The sequence below is a fragment of the Lytechinus variegatus genome, chromosome 1 (genome assembly GCF_018143015.1).
Source record: "Lytechinus variegatus isolate NC3 chromosome 1, Lvar_3.0, whole genome shotgun sequence".
Taxonomy (NCBI): Eukaryota; Metazoa; Echinodermata; class Echinoidea; order Temnopleuroida; family Toxopneustidae; genus Lytechinus; species Lytechinus variegatus.
Window position 1 is genome coordinate 83,020,100 of NC_054740.1, and position 23,107 is coordinate 83,043,206.

Consider the following 23,107-nt stretch of genomic DNA (forward strand, 5'->3'; position numbering starts at 1 on the left):
GCCCAATACAGTATAAGAAATTATGTTCAAATAATTAATAAATAGTTAACAATTACAGTACTTGTTTACTGATGGGTGCGTTCTTTTGAAACGACTGGGGAAAAAATGGATTGCGGAGTTACCAGTTTTTATTTCCACTCACCCGTAACCGATCCCCTCGATAAATTCATATTGCCATTGAATCAAATCATTCTAATCAATAGAGCCCCAATGTAATGAATAGTCTCGAGAACTCCAATCATAGATTTTGATATTCAAAGGCCAGTCGACTAGACTCGTATTGTAATTTCCTGGTGTGCGATCACATAGAGAGGAGGTGCACCGTGATGCAGGCGTAGGATAGCACACCGCCATTTACCCTTGGCTTGTGAAGACGAGGTCCCAGGGCGAGGTGCTACATGCATGATAATTGGGTAAGTTTAATATTTCAAATTCGTAAACGATTAAAACACTGCGTATAATTATGTTTACAGCTATTATTAAAGAATACTCTTATTTGCATATTGACTAATCTTTAACAAAACGCTGTTGTTTGCAAACTATAACTATTCATACTTGTACCAATACAAATTATGTTTGATTGTTTTATTTTCGATTATTCAGTATTATGAATGATCGCAATTGATGCACCAGAGGGCTGACGCCTTTAGACCTTCCATGTGGGACCTGAAAATTCACTTGAATCCCCTAAAAACCTTACACGATATTCTTGAATTTAGCTCTTACGATGTCGATTTCCTATCCATGACATTCTCACGTGAAATTTTTAGGTGTTTTTTCCTCCTCCATTCAAATTATCATTTTGTAAAATGTATAATACATCTTGTTATTTATTTCACTGCTCACATTACGGCTATTATTATTTTGTTTATTTTACCTTTGTACATTTTGGATTCTGATACTGATGTGAATGCAGAAATAAAATGAAATCAAATCAAATTGGCATTTCCTTGCCTTTCAGAAGATTTAATCGAGTCAGTAAAAATGCACCTATGGAATCTCTGTCATTCAAGTATAGACCTATAGGCCTAAAACAAAGTCAATACTTTGAGTAGAATAATTTCTACTGATGTGAGGTAAAGATTATACTTATTTTTCTTGATTTTTCATCTTTATACCACTTCATTTAATGTTTTTGTATTTACCCCCCAAATCATTGGTCATTGCATTTCAGAATTATTTCTGTTTAAAGGAGAAGTTCAGCCTGACCAAAGGTTTGTTATAAAATTACCCCCCCCAAAAAAAAAATACATTAACGATTAAGAAAGTTGTTTGAATTTTAAGTTTTTGATTTGTGACGTCATATACGAGCAGCTATCCCATATGTTATGTAATATAAAATGCATGAATTTCATTTTCAGAAATTGATTCAGATTCATTTCTTTCGCACCTATTCAAATAGGCCTACACATGATGACTAAAAATGTTCTTCTTTCAGGAGCGGGTGTGAAATAATTCGTCTGTTGATATATACTGAAGGTACAATAAAACATTTTTTCTGAGAAAATGACATTTCATTTATTGAAAAAATACATGGGAATCTGCACGCATATGACGTCACAAATAATAATTTAAAGATTATAATAACTTTTTCAATCTTAAATGGATTATCCTCAAACATTCACCACTATTTTTTGCTATTGTTTTCTATTTTTACAATTAAACTTTCAGTCAGGGTAAACTTTCCCAGTTCTGTTGACGTTCTTTACAATGATGTATCCGGTATACATGTAGTTTCCTCTTGCACAATATTTCCTTATCTTTGATGGCAATTATATTAGGCCTATCATAGACTTGAAGTGGTATTTTTTTTTTAAATCACCCTTTGCTTTGTTTAAGTTGTCTGTATTATAACATTCGGTATATGTGCCAAGATGGTAATTTATATAATTTATGAAATTTGATGATGACGAACAGCAATTGTATAGCGCCATTTATCTGTAAAAAAAGGAAAACAATTAATGAATACATAAATTTTATAAGCAGGTGGGAAAAGAATAATTAGTTTTCAATGAACCCTCCCATGGATAGGAGATAAACGAAGTTAAATTAGTCCCCTTGATTGTTTTAAAGAAAATAAATTAATTCATAAACCAAACTGAAGAAAGTGAAATAAATCCCTAAAACGGGGTATCGGTATACACAAAATAAACCCAAAACTTAAATATCATGGATATAATTGTATTGTATTTTGATTTTCGTAAAGGATATTTTGACCCATTTAGTCGTAATGTAAAATAAAAAATACAACAAAATCCGCACCTGAAATGGGTAACCTTCAAATAGGTGCAACGGTGCAGATTTTGTGACTTCATTTGTGTCTTCATAGACACCACTCAGAAACAATTAAGACTACTTGCAGGGATAGGGTATTAAAGCAGCCGTCAAATAAAAAAAAACAGTATCAGTAATAATTATCAACACCTTTTTTTGCATTTCCCAGGCCTCAAATGATTATTATTTTCTTCCGTACATCTATGGCCATGAATTGTGATTTATTTATTGATGATTCGTTTGAGAAATGAATGACTCTTTATTGTTGCCTCTTGGAATTAGAAAATCTTATACCGATCTCTTATTGGATCCATGCTTTATCAGCCTCATTTCTAGTAGGGGCTACACCCCCTTTTTAATGCTGTAATCTTCGCGTCCCTGGGCAACATCCCACTTCAGCCATCGGTTAGAATATGCCTTTCAATCCTTATACTTTGTTATGGGTCTTAACACTGTAGGATAATGGTAATCCTGAATCATTCGCGCAGCTTGAAACGATTAGGAGCTAAGTATTGATAAATATTATACAATCGGAATAAATAGAATTTGGAAGAAAAGACTGCATGCCTCTGAAATGAAAAAAAGAGGACTATCTATTTTTATACAAATATCTTGATGGAAATAGCACATTGTGAACACGCAGTTACTTGGTAACAATACTCCTCTTTATCTATGTTTATACCAATATTTTAATGGAAAGAGCGCAATGTGAACACATAGTTACTTGGTAACAATACTCTGATTTAACATGACCGTGTTAAAAAGGGAGTATTTTTTCACACATTGCGTTCACACTGTGTCATGCTGTATTCTTTCCCATAATGGCAGGAACAATTTGGACCCATAATCCTCGTCTCCTGGCGCCTTCAAGAGTGTCGATCAAACGTACGCATGATTTCAAGTTCCATAGGTTCTTCAGGGACGTACATAGGTCGACAGGTAGGTTGAAATATATAGTTTTCTAAGGGAAAGGTGCGAGACCCAGGCAATGTATAAGTAAGCGGATTTTCAAGAATTCACAATGTCGGATATGAAAAGAAAAAAAAAAACAATATCGGCATTTTGCATGTGTCACGCGCGTAAAACATTCCCCATAGACTTGTGTGTTAAAATGGCACTTAAGAAAAATTCATAGAAAAATAAATGTGAAATTAGAGGGTCGAATGTTTACTACCTTTGGATAGGATATATATCTGACATTCCATATCTGACCAGAGAATGGTATCGTAGCCAGCTCATTTTAAAAATAAATCGCCATTTATGAAGATAACTATGATGGGATCAAATTCATCAACTGAAACACTAAAATAGCCCTAATTCTCCGCCAGTCAAATAATAGTTCCAAATCATTGATATATCTTTCCAATTTGGGCAAAAGAAGTTCAGTAGTTACCATTTCTGAAATCAGTGTTAGATTTTGAATCATATTCATACACTTTTGTAGTTTTGTCAATCAGCAATATCAAATTAAAAAAAATCGAATGGGTTGGGTCGAACGAATATCTTTAGCCCTCCTGATGTAATGAGGCTCGTGGCACCTGCAAGATTGGCACTTACTTCCTTCTTCGCCTCACGGCCTAAATAGAAAGGATGCTGGGAGTCGAGCCAGCTGATTTGCAGAAGTATGCCTTATTCGCCTATTGCATCATGCGAGATTAACCCTTTTCCCACTTTTAGTTTGCCTTAGTGTTAAAAATTTGTCAATAAAAGAGTTTCTGACAGAGAAAGTGATCAACAGGCTTTAGACTATTGGCTTCTTAATAAAATCCTAATACTTAATAGGCATATCTTTTTGGAAGTAGTGTTAGTCCTTGATATGGCGTGGGTCTTAATAATCTCTTCAGATTATTTGTAGTCATCATTAGCATCAGTTTCCCATCCCACTCCCTAGTTAATAAGCTTATACATGTATTCACTTTTCATCAGTATGAAAATCAAATCCCAAACCCTGATCGGCATGACCAGTGCAGAACAATATTAACACACAATCTCCATGGTTGAATGAAGTCGCCATATCATATCACGTGCAGTTAGCTCCCACCAATTTTACGAACTCCATCTACTTTGAAGCGATATAGGCCACATATCAAGTTAGATGCGCTTGTCGGAACTCTTTCAAACTATAAAGGGATTCGGCTATAAAGGGCTATCCAAGAGGAATCTACATAGAGATTGTTGAAAACATTTAACGAAATACAAGTATTATGTTTTGCCCGACACAAGGACCGACCATATTGATACTTATCGAAATGAAATAAAAGTAGGACTAGGACCCCTCAACCGCCCCCCCCCCCTCTCGTCTCCGACCCTCTTTTAGGGTTTTGTTATGGCGAACTGATCAGATTTTAGACCACATCTTTTAAACATGTGATTTACGACACCGTCTTTCATTATCTCAGACGATTAATAATCTATGAAAATGCAATGGACTTTACCAAAACTTGACTTAAAGACGCTTATATAGCTTAAAGGTCAAGTCCATCCCAGAAAAATGTTGATTTTGAATAAATAGAGAAAATCAAACTAGCATAACGCTGAAAATTTCATCAAAATCGGATGTCAAATAAGAAAGTTATGGAATTTTAAAGTTTTGACTATTTTTCACAAAACGGTGATGTCACAACTCAGTGACATGCAAATGAGCCAGTCGATGATGTCCATCACTCACTATATTTCTTTTGTTTTTTATTGTTTTCAGACCAGTAAAGGTAACATTTTAAGGACTGTTTTTAGGAATAGAGCAGACATATCTCACCAAAAATGCTCAGCTCGCGCTTCGCGCTCGCATCATTCAGTAAGTGAAATACGTATGGTCTAAGTGAATTTCTACAAACAAGCCTGAGAATGCCACTCTTCAGGTCCGAATTTCAAAAAATTTCAGCTCGCGCTTCGCGCTCGTAGTATTTGATTAGTGAGAATCACAATGAGTACAACAATTGCTTCATGTGTTTAGGTGTAATTCTTCCAAAATCAGCAAGCGCTTGACGCACGCAATAAATGACTAGTGAAATATGTATGCTCTTCATTAATTCCTAAAAAAATAGTCCTTTTGTCCCTGTTTGGGGTCAATACATACAAAAATTTCAGCTCGCGCTTGAATTATAAATTACTTTGTTTAGTGAGACAGGTACGTATCATGATTACAAAAAATTGCTTATAATGTCCCTTTTTTTTCTGAATGTCAAAAATTTTCATCTCACGCATCTCGCTCGCATTATTTTATCAGTGAGATACATATCTGTTTAATGGCACAGTCCTTAAAGTTCAAGTCCACCCCAGCTAAATGCTGATTTTAATAAATAGAGAAAAATAAAACAAGTATAACGCTGAAATTTCATCAAAATCGGATGTCAAAAAAGAAAGTTATGGCATCTTAAATTTTCGCTTATTTTTCACAAAACAGTGATATGCACAACTCAGTGACATGCAAATGAGTTTTTTTTTGTTTGAATTATACAATATTTCATTTATTACAAATTTGACCATATGGACCGACTTGACTGAACCATATAGTATCAAACAATGGTAATTGCACATGCTCAGGGAGGAATTAATCACCGTTTCACTTGAAAATGAAAAGAAAATTATAATATTTCATATTTCATACAATAAAATACAAAAGAAAAAGTGAGTGGATGACGTCATCAGTCTCCTCATTTGCATACTGACCAGGATGTGCATATAACTATTTAGTGAAATTAAGCGAAACTTTAAAATGTCATAACTTTCTTATTTTACATCCGATTTTGATGAATTTTTCAGTGTTATGCTTGTTGGATTTTTCTCTTTTCATTCAAATAAATTTTTGTTGTTGGTGTGGACTTGTCCTTTAAAATGCTTCTATTAGGTCAGTATACCTGGCAATTGAGCGCGCTTCGTGCGCCCAGTAAGTGACTTAAAATTTTTGCTGGTGCCCCCCATGCCGTGACCCACGGTACGCCACTGTTTTTATTGTATTGTCACAGACGTCGGTCGTCGGTTTTACCTTTACCTACATAATTGGGTTTGGTTCAGCCTCACCTCCCACATCGTGCAAATCGTCTACCCTAAACACGTAGTTTTGACTCTTGGGGCCAAAAGTACATCCTTTATCAAACATTTTTTACATCCTCGCAAAATTGATCCTAAACACGTAGTTTTTCTAGCGAAAATAGATACCTTTTTTCATTATTTTAGTGTTTTTGATACCCTTATTATGTTACGTACGTAACGTGCCCTATCTTGAAAAAGACATCCTTTTTACGTGTCATTTTGGTCGCATGGTATCCACTCGTCAATATAAGTGCCCCCCTATATAATTATTGATTTTCAATTGGCATTAAAACCCGGGGGGGCACTTCCATTCACGCTTGGATACCATGCGCGACCATGGGGTCTCGAAAAGCACCCTAAACACGTAATTTCCATATTCTGAAAATGCACCCCTTAACAAGTATTGGCGTGTAAAAAAACTACCCTTAACAAGTATTGGAAACAAAACGATACTGGCAAATATTCCCTGAAATGAACCCCTAAACAAGTAAAGGAATGTTTTGTTGTTACAGGTCCTTCGGTCGTCGGCTTTACCTTATTTGGTTTAGTACGACCCTACCTTTTACACCTCGCGCAAATCGGACTCTAAACGAGAAGTGTTGGGGCAAAAAGGGCATCCTTTATAAAACATTAAAAAAAAATTTATCATTTTGTTTATTTGACCCTAAACACGTAATTTTCCTAGCGAAATAGATACCCTTTTTCATTATTTTTGTGTTTTGACACCCTTATCACGTTACGTACGTAACGTGCCCTATCGTGAAAAAGACATCCTTTTTACGTGTTTTTTTTGGTCGCGCATGGTATCCACTCGTCAATGTAAGTGCCCCCCGGGCATTAAACTAATTGAAAATAAACCGCCTATCCCCCTCCCCCCCTCTCTCTCTCTCTTTCGGAGCCTACATAGCCATAATCACCCCCATTACACCAACGCTAAGTCCATGCAGTTCTCGCTACGTCAAAGAAAAATGGCCATGACGCAGTGGGAACTACTGCAGCGTACTGAGAGCGGAGTGAGAACGGTAATTGACGTGGTATAGTCTGCATGATCTCCAGAGACAAATTTTCCGCTACGTGGACTTTGAACATGTCCAAAGTCCACGTAGCGGGAGCGCCGTCTGAGCAGTGCGTAGTACTGACGCAATAAGGACCTTCTTATCGCGTACTAAAAGCTCCATCGACGTAACAGACGTAGCGGACACGGAAAGAACACCACTAACGCATCATGAACGTATCAAGGACGTAGCGCAGACGTGTTATGCACGGGACGATTTCATATTTTTCGAAAGCAAGGAAGTTATCGCTATTTTTTTCGGAATTTCAAGGACGTAGCGGGAACTTCATCCGGTGCACTGGAGGAAGCTGGGGTGGTATTCTGAAAACGTTCTTATCTTTGTTCTTATCTTTTATCTTATCTCACTGAGATAAGAAGACGCTAAAATCATTGCAAATCGGTATTCTGAAAATCTTCTTAACGCGTTCTTATCTTTGTAAGGACTGCCTTCTTATCTTCAACACGCCCATTTATAGGATATTACCAATCAAAATGCGCGTTATATTGGCAGTTTAACCAATAGAAGCGTACCTTATGTGAAGAGAATATCATGGGCGCTGCGCGTACACTGTTTCTGGCGCATTGCGCGAAATAGGCATTTTATACGCAATGACTTATTATTTCGAGACGTCCACGTGCACAAAATAAAGAAAAAAGTAAATAAAGCAGGTACAAATAAAGAATAAAAAATGAAGAAAGAAAGTAAGTAGGTATTAAAGTAAGAAGACAGAAAAGGGTCAGAATGAAGCAGAAAAAAGATGAAAGGAACAAAGCAGAAAATAATGAAAAATAAAGAGTAAACGAAAGAAAGCAAGCAAAAAGGACTTAGAAATAAAAAAAGAACGAAAAATAGAATAAATAAAAGGAAAAGGATGAAAGAAATAAAACAATTATCAATGATAAAGTGAAGGAACAAAAAGAAAAAGAAAAGAAAGAAACTAAAAGGAACACACACACACAAAAGAAAAAGGTCAAACTAAAAAGATTAAAAAAAGTAACATGGAACCGAAAAAGAAAATAGTCTAAAAACGAATAAAAGAAAGTTAGAAAGAAAAAAAAGAAGGAGAAAAAAGGAATAAAATGTAAAAAGTGAAGAAGAGAGAAAAAAGGAAATGAAACAAAGAATAAAATTGAGAGAGAAAAAATGAAAGGAAAATTAACGCAAACATGAAAACTACAAAAAGATAAAGGAAAGAAAGGTAAATTCAAAGAAAGAAAGAAAGAAAGAAAGAGAAAAAAAACGAAAGGGAAAATAAAGAGTTAAGAGAAGAAAGACAGAGAGAAGAAACAAAAGTAAAGAAAAAGGGTAAATAAAGAATGAACGAAAAAAGAATGAGCGACGAAATAAAGAAAAAAAAGAAAGTAAAAAAGACACAAAAATTTCAGAAAGCAGAAATAAAATAAATTTAGAAAGAAAAATTAAGAATTATTAAAGGGAAGGAAGCAAAAGGGGGAAAATAAAATGAATGATTAAAAAAGGAAAAGCATATATAAAACGAAAGAATTGAAGAAAAAATAAGGAAGAAAAATAAAAAGATTACAAAAAAGTGAAGGAGAAAGAAACAAAAAGGAAAAGCATATATAAAAACGAAAGAATGGACGAAAAAAATAAGGAAGAAAAATAGAAAGATGACAAAAAAAGTGAAGGAAGAAAGAAAGAAAAGGAAGAGAAAAGGGGGGAAAATAAGAAATAAAGACTCAGTAGCTATAAAGAAATAAGAAAGGGATAAAACGAAAAGGGAAAATAAAAATGGAAGAAAGATGAAGTATAAATGAAACAAAGCAAAATAAAAAAATTAAAAGATTTAAACAGAACAAAAGAAAAGATATAAATGAAGAATGAAATAAAAGAAGAAAGACATGTAGATAGAAAGGAAGAAAGACAGACAAATAGAAAGGACGAAAAAAGAAAGAGGGATAGAAAAATAGACGGGCAAAATAAAGGGTGAATGAAAGAAATGGTGGGATACTTGTGGGTACTTATTACTACTACTGGCCATCGATTTAGAGCAAGAAAAAAACGCAGACATCGTGAGATGTGATAACCCTCTAGCTATCTTAATAAATTATCTTAAATACCGTGAAAGATAAGAAAGAAAAAAGATAAGAACGTTTTCAGAATACCACTTATCTTGATTCACTTTTGTATTATATGCGCGAGTGGTAAATTTACGCGCTCAGCATTGGGGGTGGAGAGCAAGATAAGAACAAAGATAAGAACAAAAGATAAGAAAAAGATAAGAACGTTTTCAGAATACCAATTTAAGAAAGTGACGTAGATAAGAACAAAATTAAGATAAGAACGTTTTCAGAATACCGCCCCTGGTGCCACGTTGGTTTGCTTCTGAACTTCAAGAACGTAGCGGAAACTTCATCTGGTGTAAAGGGGTATAACCCCTTTCAGTAAATGTTAAAAGTTGAAAATGTTTGTACGTGAGGAAACGAAGCGACCGACCTTACCTCGGAGGCGTATTTTTTGTCTTCCATCTCAAAATTGGAAAGAAATTATGTACTTAGATTTTGGTGAGCATTTTAATTCAAAAAGTCGATTGTTTAACATTTTAGGGGAAGGGATATTGCCTCTAGGTTACCTCCGTCCCTAGCTGTTATACGGACATGTTCTCGTGATGAATTTTCGGGCGAAAAATTGTAAATGAAATGTTTGAAATGTGTATATCCAAACACGATATGGGTTGTTACTGCTTAAGGCCCCCATCTCACTAGGATGGCGATCATGGCGACCATGGCGATCTGTCTAAATCCCGCAAAGCGTAGCAGAATCGTCCTCGAATTCTATTTTTAGCCTGCGAGGCGATTGCACTACAACTTCACTGCGACGGACCTGCGCTGAAGGCGATGGTAATACGCTGGTAGTACGACGCTGCCACTCTCTTGCCACGATTTGAGGCAGATGTGATGCGCTGCTTCTGCGATCAAAGCGATCGTACAACGAGGCCCATACGCTAATTAGGACCTCGGTACGGTGGTGCTACGAATGGAACGATTGTGTTACGTTCATGATGGGCTCTTGAAACGATTTCAAGCAATCGGCATATTGATCGCGGCACATGAGACATTTTTCAGTCGATTGCCAACCTCCGACCAAGATGGATGTCCAGAATTTGGTTTGACTATACATCTTAACCATGTTAACATTATACAACAACTTCAGTTAGAAGTTGAATACGAGGACCTGATACGAGGACAGTAGAAGGAGGAGGCCAAAAAGATACTGGGTCCGATCCTGGCTGTCACTTAAGTCATAATATACAATATTATCAAAATTTCACTCAAAAGATGTCGATGAGCGTAATAGTTAATATGAGGATGCATCCAGAAATTCATAAAAGAGCATAAAAATATTTCATATTTTGTTTATTTTTTCCACAAAAGTTTGTCACTCAAAATTGTTAGGTAAATTCCTTTCAAATTTGCTTTCAAGAAGTAGTCTACTGATGTGACAGCACTCATAATGGGTGGGGGGGGGGGGCACAATGCCAGAATCCCCATAAAGTGTGCTTTCCCAATCAATACATCAGTCGAATCATTAAAATTTTAATATTGTTTACTGTCACTGTAGTTAGAATTCATTCTATTTTTAAAACATATTCAATTTATATATTTTTGCGGAGGTAACCCATTTCGTCATCAAGACATGCGAGCGTCTTTTTTTTCTCTCTTTCAAGCTGGCTCAGCAGTTAGATTTTCATCCTCCTACTATACCTCCTCCTCCTCTTCCTCCTCCTCTACCACCACCATAACCTCTTGTTCGCTTCCTCTTGGACCGCCGGCATAACAGATTGGGCAGCTTCCCTTTTTGGTCCTTTTTCTGGGAAGTATATTTGAAAACGTCGTGGTGTCGCCTCGTAATCTGTTGAAAATGTGATAATCCGCTACCATCGGCACGTTGTTTCATAGCAGCGCAGACGGTCGCTGCTCAAACGCTGGCCAGTCATCAGCGACGCAGCAAAAGCGCAACGCGAATGCCTGCAGCGGGCTGAGAACGTGTGCCACATGCCACCCAAAGGGAAAGCGTCGTGGTGGAAACGGTGTGAAGCGTGTCGAGCGCAAGGCAGTCGCCTCGTAAACGGAAGCAGCGTAGCTTCTCTTGGGAACGGGCCTGAAAAACACGGGCGATCGGTGCCGCTTTTAATGCGCTTCTACTACGCCTTGTGCGTTGGAGCTTCGTTACAGCTACGAATATGTCGTTTGTAATACGCTCTTGACTCGATTATGATGCGCTTTAGCACCTCCGCGATCTCGCTACGTAAGTTTTGAACATGTTCAAAATTTTGTGGCGACCAGGAAGATGGTGGCGATCCTTGCCGCTTCAGAAAGATCAAGGTACGACGGAGAAGATTGAAAAGATCAAGCCACGTTCAAGCTACGATATACCACGCTTTGTCGATTTTTGACGATCGCAGCGGAATCGCCATCTAGTGAGATGGGGGTACTGGCTTAAAGCACGATGATAGGCGTACACACTGAATTGGGTATTGTTTGTTTCCAACAAATAGAAGAACTGGTGTCGCCTATTGTTCAGGCGCAGTGACTAGGTTCGATTTTATTGTCATCGTATCGAACAGCACAACCTGAGTGAATTGACCAAGTCTCCTATACGTCGCCGATTCCACATATGCCGTCTATTTATGTGGAGAAATATACATGTTGTCGTGTGAATGCATGTGTAATGGCCGATTTGATGTTTACACCAACACCCTGACCTACGCCAACCGGTAGTAAATTTACAGTCACGTGACTCTCATGCTGTTAGAATTACATGCAATTATACACTGACGGAAGACGATGGGGAACTAGCAAGATACATAATTTCGACTGATAGCTAATTGAGTGAATGTGCGCTATCTTCAATGAGAGTGAGCTGCTTCCCCCACTATATTCCAATGGATTCTTTCGTATATTTCAGGTAAGATACTATACATCAATAATCATCAATGCACGTCGTTCGAATTCAGTCCATAATGGTAAAAAAACAATAGTGGGTTTTTATTGATTTCATCGTAACACCATAACTAAGAGAACAAGTTGTATGGGTAGAAGTAGTAGTAGAAGAAGTTGTAGTAGTAGTAGTAGTATAGTAGTAGTAGTAATAGTAGTAGTAGTAGTAGTAGTAGTAGTAGTAGTAGTAGTAGTAGTAGTAGTAGTAGTAGTAACAACACAAAGTGGAGGTGGTGGTAGCATAAAACAATAGAAGAAGAGGAAGAAGAAAAAAGAAGAAGAAGTAGTAGTAGTAGTAGTAGTAGTAATGGTGGTAGCAGTAGTATTGGCAGTAGAAGTAGTAGTAGTAGTAGTAGTAGTAGTAGTAGTAGTAGTAGTAGTAGTAGTAGTAGTAGTCAATGTGGTGGGGACGGAATGGGTTATGCATCCCCAGACTTTCATGATGGGTGATTTTGGGCACAATCATCCCCCCCATTCAAGGTAGAAAAAATGTTATATTTTTATACTATATAAATTTGTAGTAACTAATGCCTAGTAATAACCACTATTATCATCATTATTTATAATCATTGTTGTTAATATAGTTATCATTACATTTACATTATTCAATCGAACCAGTCAGAAAAGTTGAGTGTGCTTTTTCTCGCTCAATCTCGATATTCTGTAAAAAAAAATTGGAGGAGGATATGAGTAAACACACATGTACATGGTATATACACACACATATACATGGGAGCTTAGAAGTCACTCCCCCCCCCCCCTTCCAAAGAAAAAGGCGAATAAGTAAATGAATAAGGATATATAAACAAATTAAATAAATAAGATCTAAAATTAAATATCATGTGAAAATCTTTTTATATTTCAAAGGTGAAATGTTTGCTATTAATAATTTTGCCATGTATTCCATCTTCTTCAACCCTAAAATGTTTGGCTTATTACGTCACTGCACACATCCACATTACGTGCGTCCAATATAAATAAAACAGATATTCATCGATGATTTATAGACAAACGACCTATTAATCTAAAGCTTAGGTTCTACTATTCCATGTCGTATACCTTCGATGATTATTCATTTAAGGATGAGTGACCAAAAACTGAAGCAAAACAATTTTGAAATCGATTCCAAAAAGCCATTGCGCAGCGATTTATGAATTTCAAGAGGAAAATCACTTGTCTAAGAAGTGCGAGATCTGCTCCTTAATATGATACCCCAATCAAAGAAAATAACCCACAAATTAACGTTCTTTTCTATCAAATAACGCTTTGATTGTTTTTCAAAATTACGAAAGAAAAAGAAAAGAAAATTACCCAGGAAGAGCAAAGTTATTTTCTTTTAAAGGGATGGTCCAGACTGGAAATATTTATATATCAAAAAAAAAGTAAAATTCACAGAGCAAAATACGAGAATTTGATCAAAGTCGGATAACAAATAATGAAGTTATTGAATTTTAAATATTTGCATTAATCCGGTGAAACAGTTCTGGGCATGTCTTCATGACTATTCATTAGGTGGGCTGAGAATGTCATATCCCAATTTGTTCTTTTGTATTTTATTATATGAAGTTAGGTTTATTAAAAAAAATATACCAAGAACTAAAAAAAGTTGGATTGACAACTGATAAAGTGCATTAGTTAATTATTGCCGCAACTTATTTCATCATAATGAAGACACGTCATTTACCCATGTATGAAAAAATGAAACAATTATGATTTCATGTAATAACATAAGAAAAAGGAAAAGGGAATATGACATCAGCCCATCTAATGAATATTCATGACGATGCGCATATAACTGCTTTCACAATAATTGATACAATTTAAAATTCAATAAATTTGTTATTTGTTATCCGATTTTGATGAAATTCTCAGCATTTTGCTTTGTGAATTTTACTCTATTTATAAACATTTTCAACCCGGACAATCCCTTTAAAAAGAAAAGGATCTTACTCTCATTGGTGCACTTTTTCCGACCCCCTAGCTTACTAAAATAAACTAGACACACCCCCTGATTTCATGGGTCATGAATCAACAAATAGCTTGCTTCCATGCAATGCTCCCAACTGTGCACCCCATAGAGCATTAAAATAATATACTAATAAATATGAATAGGGATTAAAATTATTCGGGTTGAAGTTATTCCCTTTTCATTGATGTCTGGTATGACCTTATCCAGCTATGAGTGCGAAGGGTTTTTATCATGGGTCCCGCATTTGAAAAGAAATATGAATGAAACTCAATAGAGTCAATAGAGTAGAAACAGTCATTTTGAACACGGCTATTTAACAATTGTTTTTTTTTGCATCACACAACACTGAAAATATTTACTCTGATTTGGAGAGGTACGTGTACCCAAATGTGAGATAAAGTTGATTTGACTAATACAGTGTGCGTTATGTCCTCCAAATCACATTTCAGTATGTAAAAAAATGGAACAAAACCGATGAACTAATTGTTATATTGAGATAAAAGATAGGTGATAGGCTCATTGATATAACCTTGGTGATATGCTAAGAGATAAGTAAAGGAGTATTCTAAGTGAAGTGATATACTTTGTGATAGGCGAATTGATATGCTAAGAGATAAGGGGTATTCTCAGTGAAGTGATATACCTAGTGGTATAGGCCAGTTAATATGCTAAGAAATAAACAAAGGGTTATGCTGAGTGATAAACAAAGTGATATACTAAGTCATATACTTCATGATAATTATGTTAAGGAGTAAACAAAGTTATATGCTAAAATGGTGTACTTGTATGTATATAATTACTATGTGATATACTAAGTTAAGTGATTATGCTAAATGACATGGCAGGTGGCATTCTAAATAATACGTCAATTGATTTGCTAAGAAATATCCTTGATGATATATCAGGTAACAAGCCAAATTATATGCTAACTTCTATGCCAAGTTAAATGCTAAGTGGTAAGCTAAGTGATATTAAAGCTAAATGATATGAGCCTGGTGACATATTAAGTATACGGAGCCAAACGATATGCTAAGTATTAAGTAATAACCCAAGTTATGTGCTAAGTGATATGCTGTTTGATATAAGCTATTCCATGGACCTATCGGTCCATGGATGTACTAACCGATACACTAGGTGATATACTTTGCGATACGCTAAGTGACAAGCCAATGATATGCTCAGTAATAAACCAAGTGATATGTTTTGTCATAATTTAAGTGGTATGCTTAGAGATAAAAACACGATATGCTAAGTTTTAAGCCAAGTGATATGCTTAGTGATACTTGGCCATGTAGAGTTATAAAACTCTTCCTACATGCAGTGTTGTGAGCATTGTTAATTGAATACAATAAAATGCAATACAGCAGCCCGAAGACTAAATCATGTTAAAAAAAATCCTCTATATAAAATTTCACATGTATGTACATTAAAAACAATAAAAGTTGATTTATTTATTTATTTATTGAAACATTCATATAAACAAAAGTAATTGAAATTAGCTTGAAATTATAGTACGTATTTGATAATTCTTTCTTTTTACTTTTTTAAAGAATAGTAATATTCATTTTTTTATCTGCATCTTTATCCTAGGGTATGATCGCTAAGTATTGTTTTTCTTTGTTCGCAAATGGTATGTCACTAAATCATCGGATCATTCAGAATCTATTATTGACATGCATATAGTCTAGTAAAATGACAGGAAGAAAATTCCGAGTAGAGCCAAAATTCTTGAGTTTCAAAATTTCGACCTTTTAGTTCAGATCATCATCAGGAACTGACATTAAGAGGAAAATTTGTTGTATTTATACGGAATTAAATCAATTAAACAGCAAAGCTGAAATAACTCTTGACTAAATAAATCACAAGTATTAAGAGACAGAAGGTTACATAACATTACAGAAAATGTAATGTTTATATTGTTTACGTAGAAGTAGAAAACGTTTTAGCACCATCAGTAGAACCACTAGAATGAAATAAATACACCTGTACATGTGTATAATTAGCTTATTAACAACGGATCCATTTTGGTACATAATTGGTTCCTCTTTCTCGAGTACAACTCAAAAGCAACTCTCACCCCTGGATACAACTATGTAGGTATTGACCATTAAATAAAATAGGATGTTTATTCGTGTACTTGAGAACTGTTCCCTTGTGGGTGTTTTTTTTTTTATAGAAGAACTCGTACAAATAGCTACATTCCAAACTTTTGTTTACGCTTTGGTTTATTCTTCCAGGGTGACGTGTTTTCTGTATTGGAATGCATCCATGTTTTTATACTGGGCCGTTGGTGATTAAATTGTGAAATGCAGTTGACAAAACCGTGACCATCATGCCTCGCATACCCGCACACGCATTTCGGTATATATGAAAGTCATCATATTGAATGGGCGTTGGAGAAGGTATTAGAAACCTGCATAAGAGACTCCATTATAATCCATTGAATTACCCCCAACAATGCGCTGTGAGGGAAATAAGTATCCCACCGGCACCGAAATTCAGAGAAAATAGCAGACTCTCCTCGCTCGTGCAGCATTCCCTCTGCTATTTTACTTATGTTATTTCCTCAACTCTAAACACGTACTTTATCCGTCTTTGATGACTGGTGTGTAGGGATATATTACTATACCCCTGTTTTTTTTTAATCTCTCTCTCTTTCTCTTGATCTACAGGGGCAAGCCCACTCTTCATTTAAAAATGACTCTGTTAATAAACCACATCGGGGGGGGGGGGGGGGTGCACCACATGTATTTGTATACACACATGGCATGCATGGGTGAATAAGATATGAATACACCCAGAAAGCAAACATTAAAAAGACATTATTACCTATTAATCGAACCTTTGACTCTGTGTGTGATTGTTTATGAATTAAACAATATTTCAGGCGAAAGCTACAATCCAGCAAAAACACAAAATTATGGCAGATATTAAAAAATGATACTGCCCCCCCCCCCTCCCTTTATCACGTAAAAGCGGGGAATAAAGAATCTAACATGTATACAGATACGTGGCACAAAGGAAATAGTCACCTTTCGAGCTCTCCTATCCAACGGTATTCTTTGTTGAAACATCGTTCTAGTCTACTGTTTTTACGTGAATGGTGAAGTTCATCTCCTGGGGAAAAAAACCTTTGATATGCTAAAAGGGGCAGTGGACCGTCTCATGAACGAGGGATAGAAGTGTATCGCACATTGATGAAAAAAAAATGGAAATCGTTTAACAAATAACAATTTCTACGTAATAATTAGGCAAGTTCAATAGGCCAAAGAGAGGGGCCCAAGGGGATAAAAGTGCGCATGTGGAGCATAAAAGAAACTTTCTATACCAGGGAACTACTTGTTCCTAAAAACGGGCATTAATACCTCAGTCACATTTGCTCTACGGCGGCCGTACGGCGAGTCGAAGCAGCCGTTTTATTCATTTTTATTCAAACCACCTGTGTATAGCTGGTACAAAAATGTTAAAACGGCTTGACTCGCCGTACGGCCGCCGTATAAATGTGACCGAGGTATATATTAAGAGGTTCTTCCTTTAGAAAATGGAAAATGAGAAAAGCGATGCTTGAATGGTTTCTTCATTAGATTTAAATGATTAAGAGGGGAATGTTTCAGAGGAGGAAGTGGCTTAAAAAAATAAAATAATGTACAATCAATAATCGGGGAAGGGGAGAGCTCCCATTCCTTGAGAGTGACCCCTGGTTATTGATTCATTGTTGGGAGGCTGTGTTTGCGAACATCCTACCTTTGTTGTCTTTCGGAAATAATGAGATACAAAATCTGACTACTCCATGAAAGTGGAGGGTCTGCTTCCTCAATGTGATATATTGATTTAATGACTGTTGTCTCGAGTCTTGTCGAACAAACATGATGTAGAATATAACCACGGGTTGATACTGTTTGCTCAACTCCTCTTCACTTGTAGCGGCCTTCATTGGTAAGCACTGTAGAGTGTCATTCACAATCATTGAGCTCACGGCTTTCAAGGACGAGGAGCTGAACCTTTTTTTAGTTTGACGATGCCGAGCCGCTCTGATTTGACATCTACACTTTTTGGTGGTTATTATTTTCATACCTCCGATAACACTATCTTCGCGCCTTTCATGATCATCACGATGGTGCAAGAATGTTCGTATTTTCATTGCAATGAAAAACACGTGAATGCTACAACCTGTGAAATCCATTGATCTGTAACAGCATTGGTGTATGAATAAGGCGTTCGTTTTAAGTTAGGTAGTGATGAAGTCCATTGCCGTTTTGGAATTTGTACAATAAGATCACTTCCCATTTCATTTCCTCAGGGGAAGCCACCTTTCGTTCTATTTGAAAGGAATTAGAACAAGATGTACGTATAACAAATACAGATCTCAAACTTACGCGAGTATCATAATAACGCTTTGTTTACTCAGGGTAGCTACTTCAGTATGCTCGTATAGACGGTGATAGTGCTCCTGGCTTGTCTTCTCGTTAATGCCCACTATCACTTTATTGATTATTATGGCAATTGAACGTCAAGATTTACTTGACCTGAAGGTTTTTGCCGGGACCGACTCACCGGTTGAACACCCTACTCTGACGAAGAATGTATTGGTATTAACGTGCATATAGGTTGTGACTCTCCTATTATGTCTTTGCTGTTTTCTCAAATTCGTCCTTTTGCAGGTTCGAAAATTGGGCTATATTGCGGCGATATATTTTCTGCATGAAGAACAGATGTACCGCAAAATATTTCTTCACTAGAGGGGAGATGTGGTAGCACGGGTAGCTCAGTCGCCATTCGATTGCCCCGGTTCTATTCCCACTTGATGCGTTAGTGCCATCTAGAAGGCATCCTCATTACCAGGTCACTCAGAGATGATGACTTTTAGCCTTCGGTCTTCTGGTTGATTGTTAACAAAAATCCATGTTTTTTCATTAATGATAATAAAAAAGGCCTCTTGCAAAGAATCGAGATTGATCCAATCAACTTCAACTATATGGAAATCCTGTAAGAAATTTGCAGAAAGCCCTTTGTAGACAAAGAGGAGCCCGCTGAATCGTCAAGGCAACGATGTGCTGCATGTATGAGTATACATCTCGAGAAAACATTTTTAACATGCGTTGTAGATGTTGGTGTTGTTGGCTTTCCATTTTTGTGGTTGATTGGATCAATTGCAACTCTTTGTAAGACGGGATCCAGGTAAAATAAACTACCACCGTCACTAAATATCATTTCCTGCCCTTTTTCTATCATGCGTAGATGTGAAGGTACCACTGACTGCAACCTTTGTCACTTCCTTCAAACCAGCAACCATGGATCTCTTTGACTCCTCAGCCACTCCTAACTTCGGCATCGCCTTCTTCCATCACGATGCACCAGTCAACAGTCAGAGAAGATAAACATGGCACCAACATGACGAACGTCGTGAGATCAGGCAAGACATTCCTCTACCTGACGGGACTGATTGCGGCCTGTGTAGCTGGCTATATATATGGCAACGTCGCTAGGGGCATCGACATAAGTAAGTGATTCGTGCTATTATAAGCCACTTCTAAGGGTTTAGTCCTCAAGTTTCTGAAATCATGGGTTTTTATCTTCAAGACACTTTTAATTCCAAGTTGTTTGTGTTTATGTGCTATGCCGGTTGGCATTTATTGGCCTGTTTATCCTTCTTCGAAACATAATACTCGTAGTTTTTTCTAATTTCATATTCATTTTTAAATTGATAAAAAGTTGAACAACCTTGCGAATAACCACAACTCAAATTTATAGTGAAACATTTTTTTATACGATGGACACAATTTGAAGTAGTAACAGTCTGATACAGTTGATCTCAACCAACCCGTGTTCAAAGATATTAGACCTGTTTCTGTTTCTGATAACTCCAGTAGGAACTCGACATGGCAGCTTTTTCCCGGTAAATTCCAAACTGATATAAAACCAATTGTAGGAAACATTTTACGTCTAGGTTAAACAGTCATAGAGGCTGACGTTAGAGACGACAGATATTACTCTCGGATCTTCTATCAAAGTGGAGACAAAGGCAGAGTGGGGATTCGAACTTACAACCTTGCGATTATGAGTCCTATGCTCTAACCACTGGATCGCTTTTTCCTTTGTATATAGGTTATACGATAAGCAGTAATGTGGTGCACGAGGCCGTGAAGAAAGATGCTGGTCTCGATGTTTCCCGGTCGTTCGAGGGAAGTAAATCGATTCCTTTTGGGATCTGTGATGAAACGATCGAAGACTGTACGGCTGTAGATGCTGATGTGAGTCGTCTTGTCATTTATATGTATTTCATTTACATAAATATGATGAATAGCATAATTCGAAAGCTATGATGAAGGCAGGAGGGAGGAGGGGGAATAAACGCATTGTGAATTTACGAAAGACTAGAAAAGTGGGGACAGTCTCTTGGGGTGGGTCGCTCTCATACCAAAATGTTACTCATCGGCAAACCTCAGAAATGCAGTGTACCAAACTGCATACATTCACGGCATGAAGCACGTAAGAGTTAAGTTGCGTTGTATCCATGATAGGCCAAGTAGCGAAAACCGAGAAGTCCTCTCGTTTTGGTCTTAAATTAGTTTTGACTAAAGAAGACGTGTAATACCAACATGTACATTATTTTTGTACCCATAGATGGCATATAGTCTATAACGAAATTGGACCTCACGACTGCACGATGACGCGACCTGCAAGTTGTGCTTGCTGATTAGAGGCATTCTTTTTTACAAAAAAATGTAGATGAAGCCATGTGTTTGGAAATTAATCAATTTCTAGGTGGTTTGCGAAGCAGATTGTGTGTAGAGCCCCAATACGACCTCTTGACTGACATAGATTCATAAATCCATGTGGGTTGTTGCTTTTATTGACATGCGCCTCAACACAATGAAAGCATGTGACACATTAATTAATGTCGTACAGCTCAAGATAAGAATTCGTCTGGGTATTCATAATCATTTCACCATAAAAATATAAACTGTATGATGTTCCATTTACATTTTGTACACACAGAATATTGTCGTCATAAAATCTCATCATGAAAAGAAGAAGGTTCAAAACGACGATCAAGCATCCCGGAAGGCTACCATTCAAAGGATCTGTCGAAAAAATGAAAAACTCACATCGGATGAGGTGTCGGTAGACACGCTCAAACGTTTATTCGTCGATGAAAAACACAGAGCTGTGTACTGCTCTATACCAAAGGCAAGCTGTACCAATTGGAAACGATTGTTAATGGTGGCTACCAACGACTCTATTGATTTGAATTCCATAACCCAATTTGACGCCCATCACAATGGCGTGTTGCAAATACTTTATGATTATCCAGAGTATGAACGAAATGTTATTCTGAAATCATACAAGAAATTCACTTTTGTTCGAAATCCTTTCATCCGTCTTCTCTCTGCATACAAGGATAAATTCGAATCATTGTGGAGGTACCGCACCGACCCTGGCGGGAAATACTTTCGCCGCTACGCCGCCGATATCATGACCAAGTACAGGACAAATGCTTCTGCCGAGCAATTGGAGAGCGGCGAAAACGTGACATGGTCTGAATTCATTTCTTACGTGACACATTTAGAAGAGAAGGCATTTAACGAGCATTGGAAGCCTATGTATAAACTATGTGATCCTTGTCACATCGGTTATGACTTCGTTGGTCGAGTGGAGACAATTGATAAAGACGCAAAATACCTTTTAGAGAAGGTTATGAAACTGAAGTATGAAATGTCGCAGTTTCCGAAATTTTCTGAATTTACGACGAATAGTTCGGAATATACGTACTCTGCATATGGAGACATCACATTGCAACAGCTGAGGAGATTGTGGGAGATATATAAGTGGGATTTTTTCCTGTTCGGATATGAAAAACCAGACTTCATTTGAAGAGTAACGACAAATGATTTAACTATGCTTCTCAGAACAATGATATAAAGCTTATAGATACCACCCCCATACACACAAATGTCAATCAACATAATAAATATGGGCAATTCCATAAATATGTACGTTTGACCCCATGCATGTGAGACCTTCATTATGACAGTATGTAATGCTCTAAAATGATCCTGACGGTCAGTTTATGAAGTGAAGTAAATCTTGAGAAAAAATGGGTGGTTGGATGTACTAAAAGTTTGATTATTTTACGGATTGCCCATAAGAAGGTGAAAAGGAAACAGACCAATATTTTGAAAACAAGTTTGTAACTCTGGAGCACGTCACCATCATTACTATCAGCTGGTCCTGTGAGTCTTACTTCAAACATCAGTTGTTGGCAATCACCAATATTTCCTTCATTGATATCAATACTGGATGCCAATGTTTAAAGCCTCTCGTAAGTTTTGGTGAATCCCATTCCCAGCATACCTAAGGTGTCGGTCAATATTATATTTTATTTCTACATAAAATGAATACGTGTGTCCTGAAACCGCTATAGTGTGCGTGATTATTAATAAACAATTCGTATTTTGGCGGATTTTCTTGTGATTTTACTTCAAAGTTATTTTTGGGCAAAGTTATTTTTGGGCGCGATTCCGACCAGAATAAAAATAACTGTACCTCTTTCTTTTCGATATAAAACGATTCCTAAAAATAAAAATGCTGACAGTTTCAGGATTCAAGCTTTGTTTGTAGTTTGCTGATATAATATTACTAGATTAGTGAAAAAGTGTTGAAAGTGCCCCTTTTAACAAGGAAAATAAAAAAGATTGCACGCCAGGAGGGGGTACCATATATCCTGAAATGTATTATTCAAACTTTAACAAAGAATTAACGGATGACAACTTTAAGTGGCACACCTTTCTGTAAAATGGGAATGTTACCTGATAATC

General features: G+C 36.7%; 1 protein-coding gene across 3 annotated transcripts; it reads left to right on the forward strand.

The window, feature by feature from the left end:
• Positions 1-300: 300 nt before the first annotated feature.
• LOC121425380 (carbohydrate sulfotransferase 11-like) lies at positions 301-22,782 on the forward strand. Of its 3 annotated transcripts, XM_041621421.1 has the most exons (5): positions 301-413; positions 3,103-3,213; positions 19,527-19,788; positions 20,394-20,539; positions 21,288-22,782. In XM_041621421.1, the coding sequence occupies exons 3-5, from the start codon at positions 19,638-19,640 to the stop codon at positions 22,161-22,163; spliced, it is 1,173 nt and encodes a 390-aa protein (XP_041477355.1). In that variant the 5' UTR covers positions 301-413; positions 3,103-3,213; positions 19,527-19,637; the 3' UTR covers positions 22,164-22,782. The 3 variants fall into 3 exon arrangements, with proteins under 3 accessions (XP_041477355.1, XP_041477364.1, XP_041477345.1); XM_041621430.1 differs by lacking the exon at positions 3,103-3,213; XM_041621411.1 differs by lacking the exons at positions 301-413; positions 3,103-3,213 and adding an exon at positions 11,872-12,287.
• The last annotated feature ends 325 nt before the right edge of the window (positions 22,783-23,107 follow it).

Bases quoted from the DNA above. Each gene is read 5' to 3' on its own strand.
- LOC121425380 (XM_041621421.1), top strand. From the start codon at position 19,638: ATGCACCAGTCAACAGTCAGAGAAGATAAACATGGCACCAACATGACG. The intron at 19,789-20,393 runs GTAAGTGATTCG...CTTTGTATATAG, and splicing joins CGCTAGGGGCATCGACATAA to GTTATACGATAAGCAGTAAT. The intron at 20,540-21,287 runs GTGAGTCGTCTT...TTGTACACACAG, and splicing joins GTACGGCTGTAGATGCTGAT to AATATTGTCGTCATAAAATC.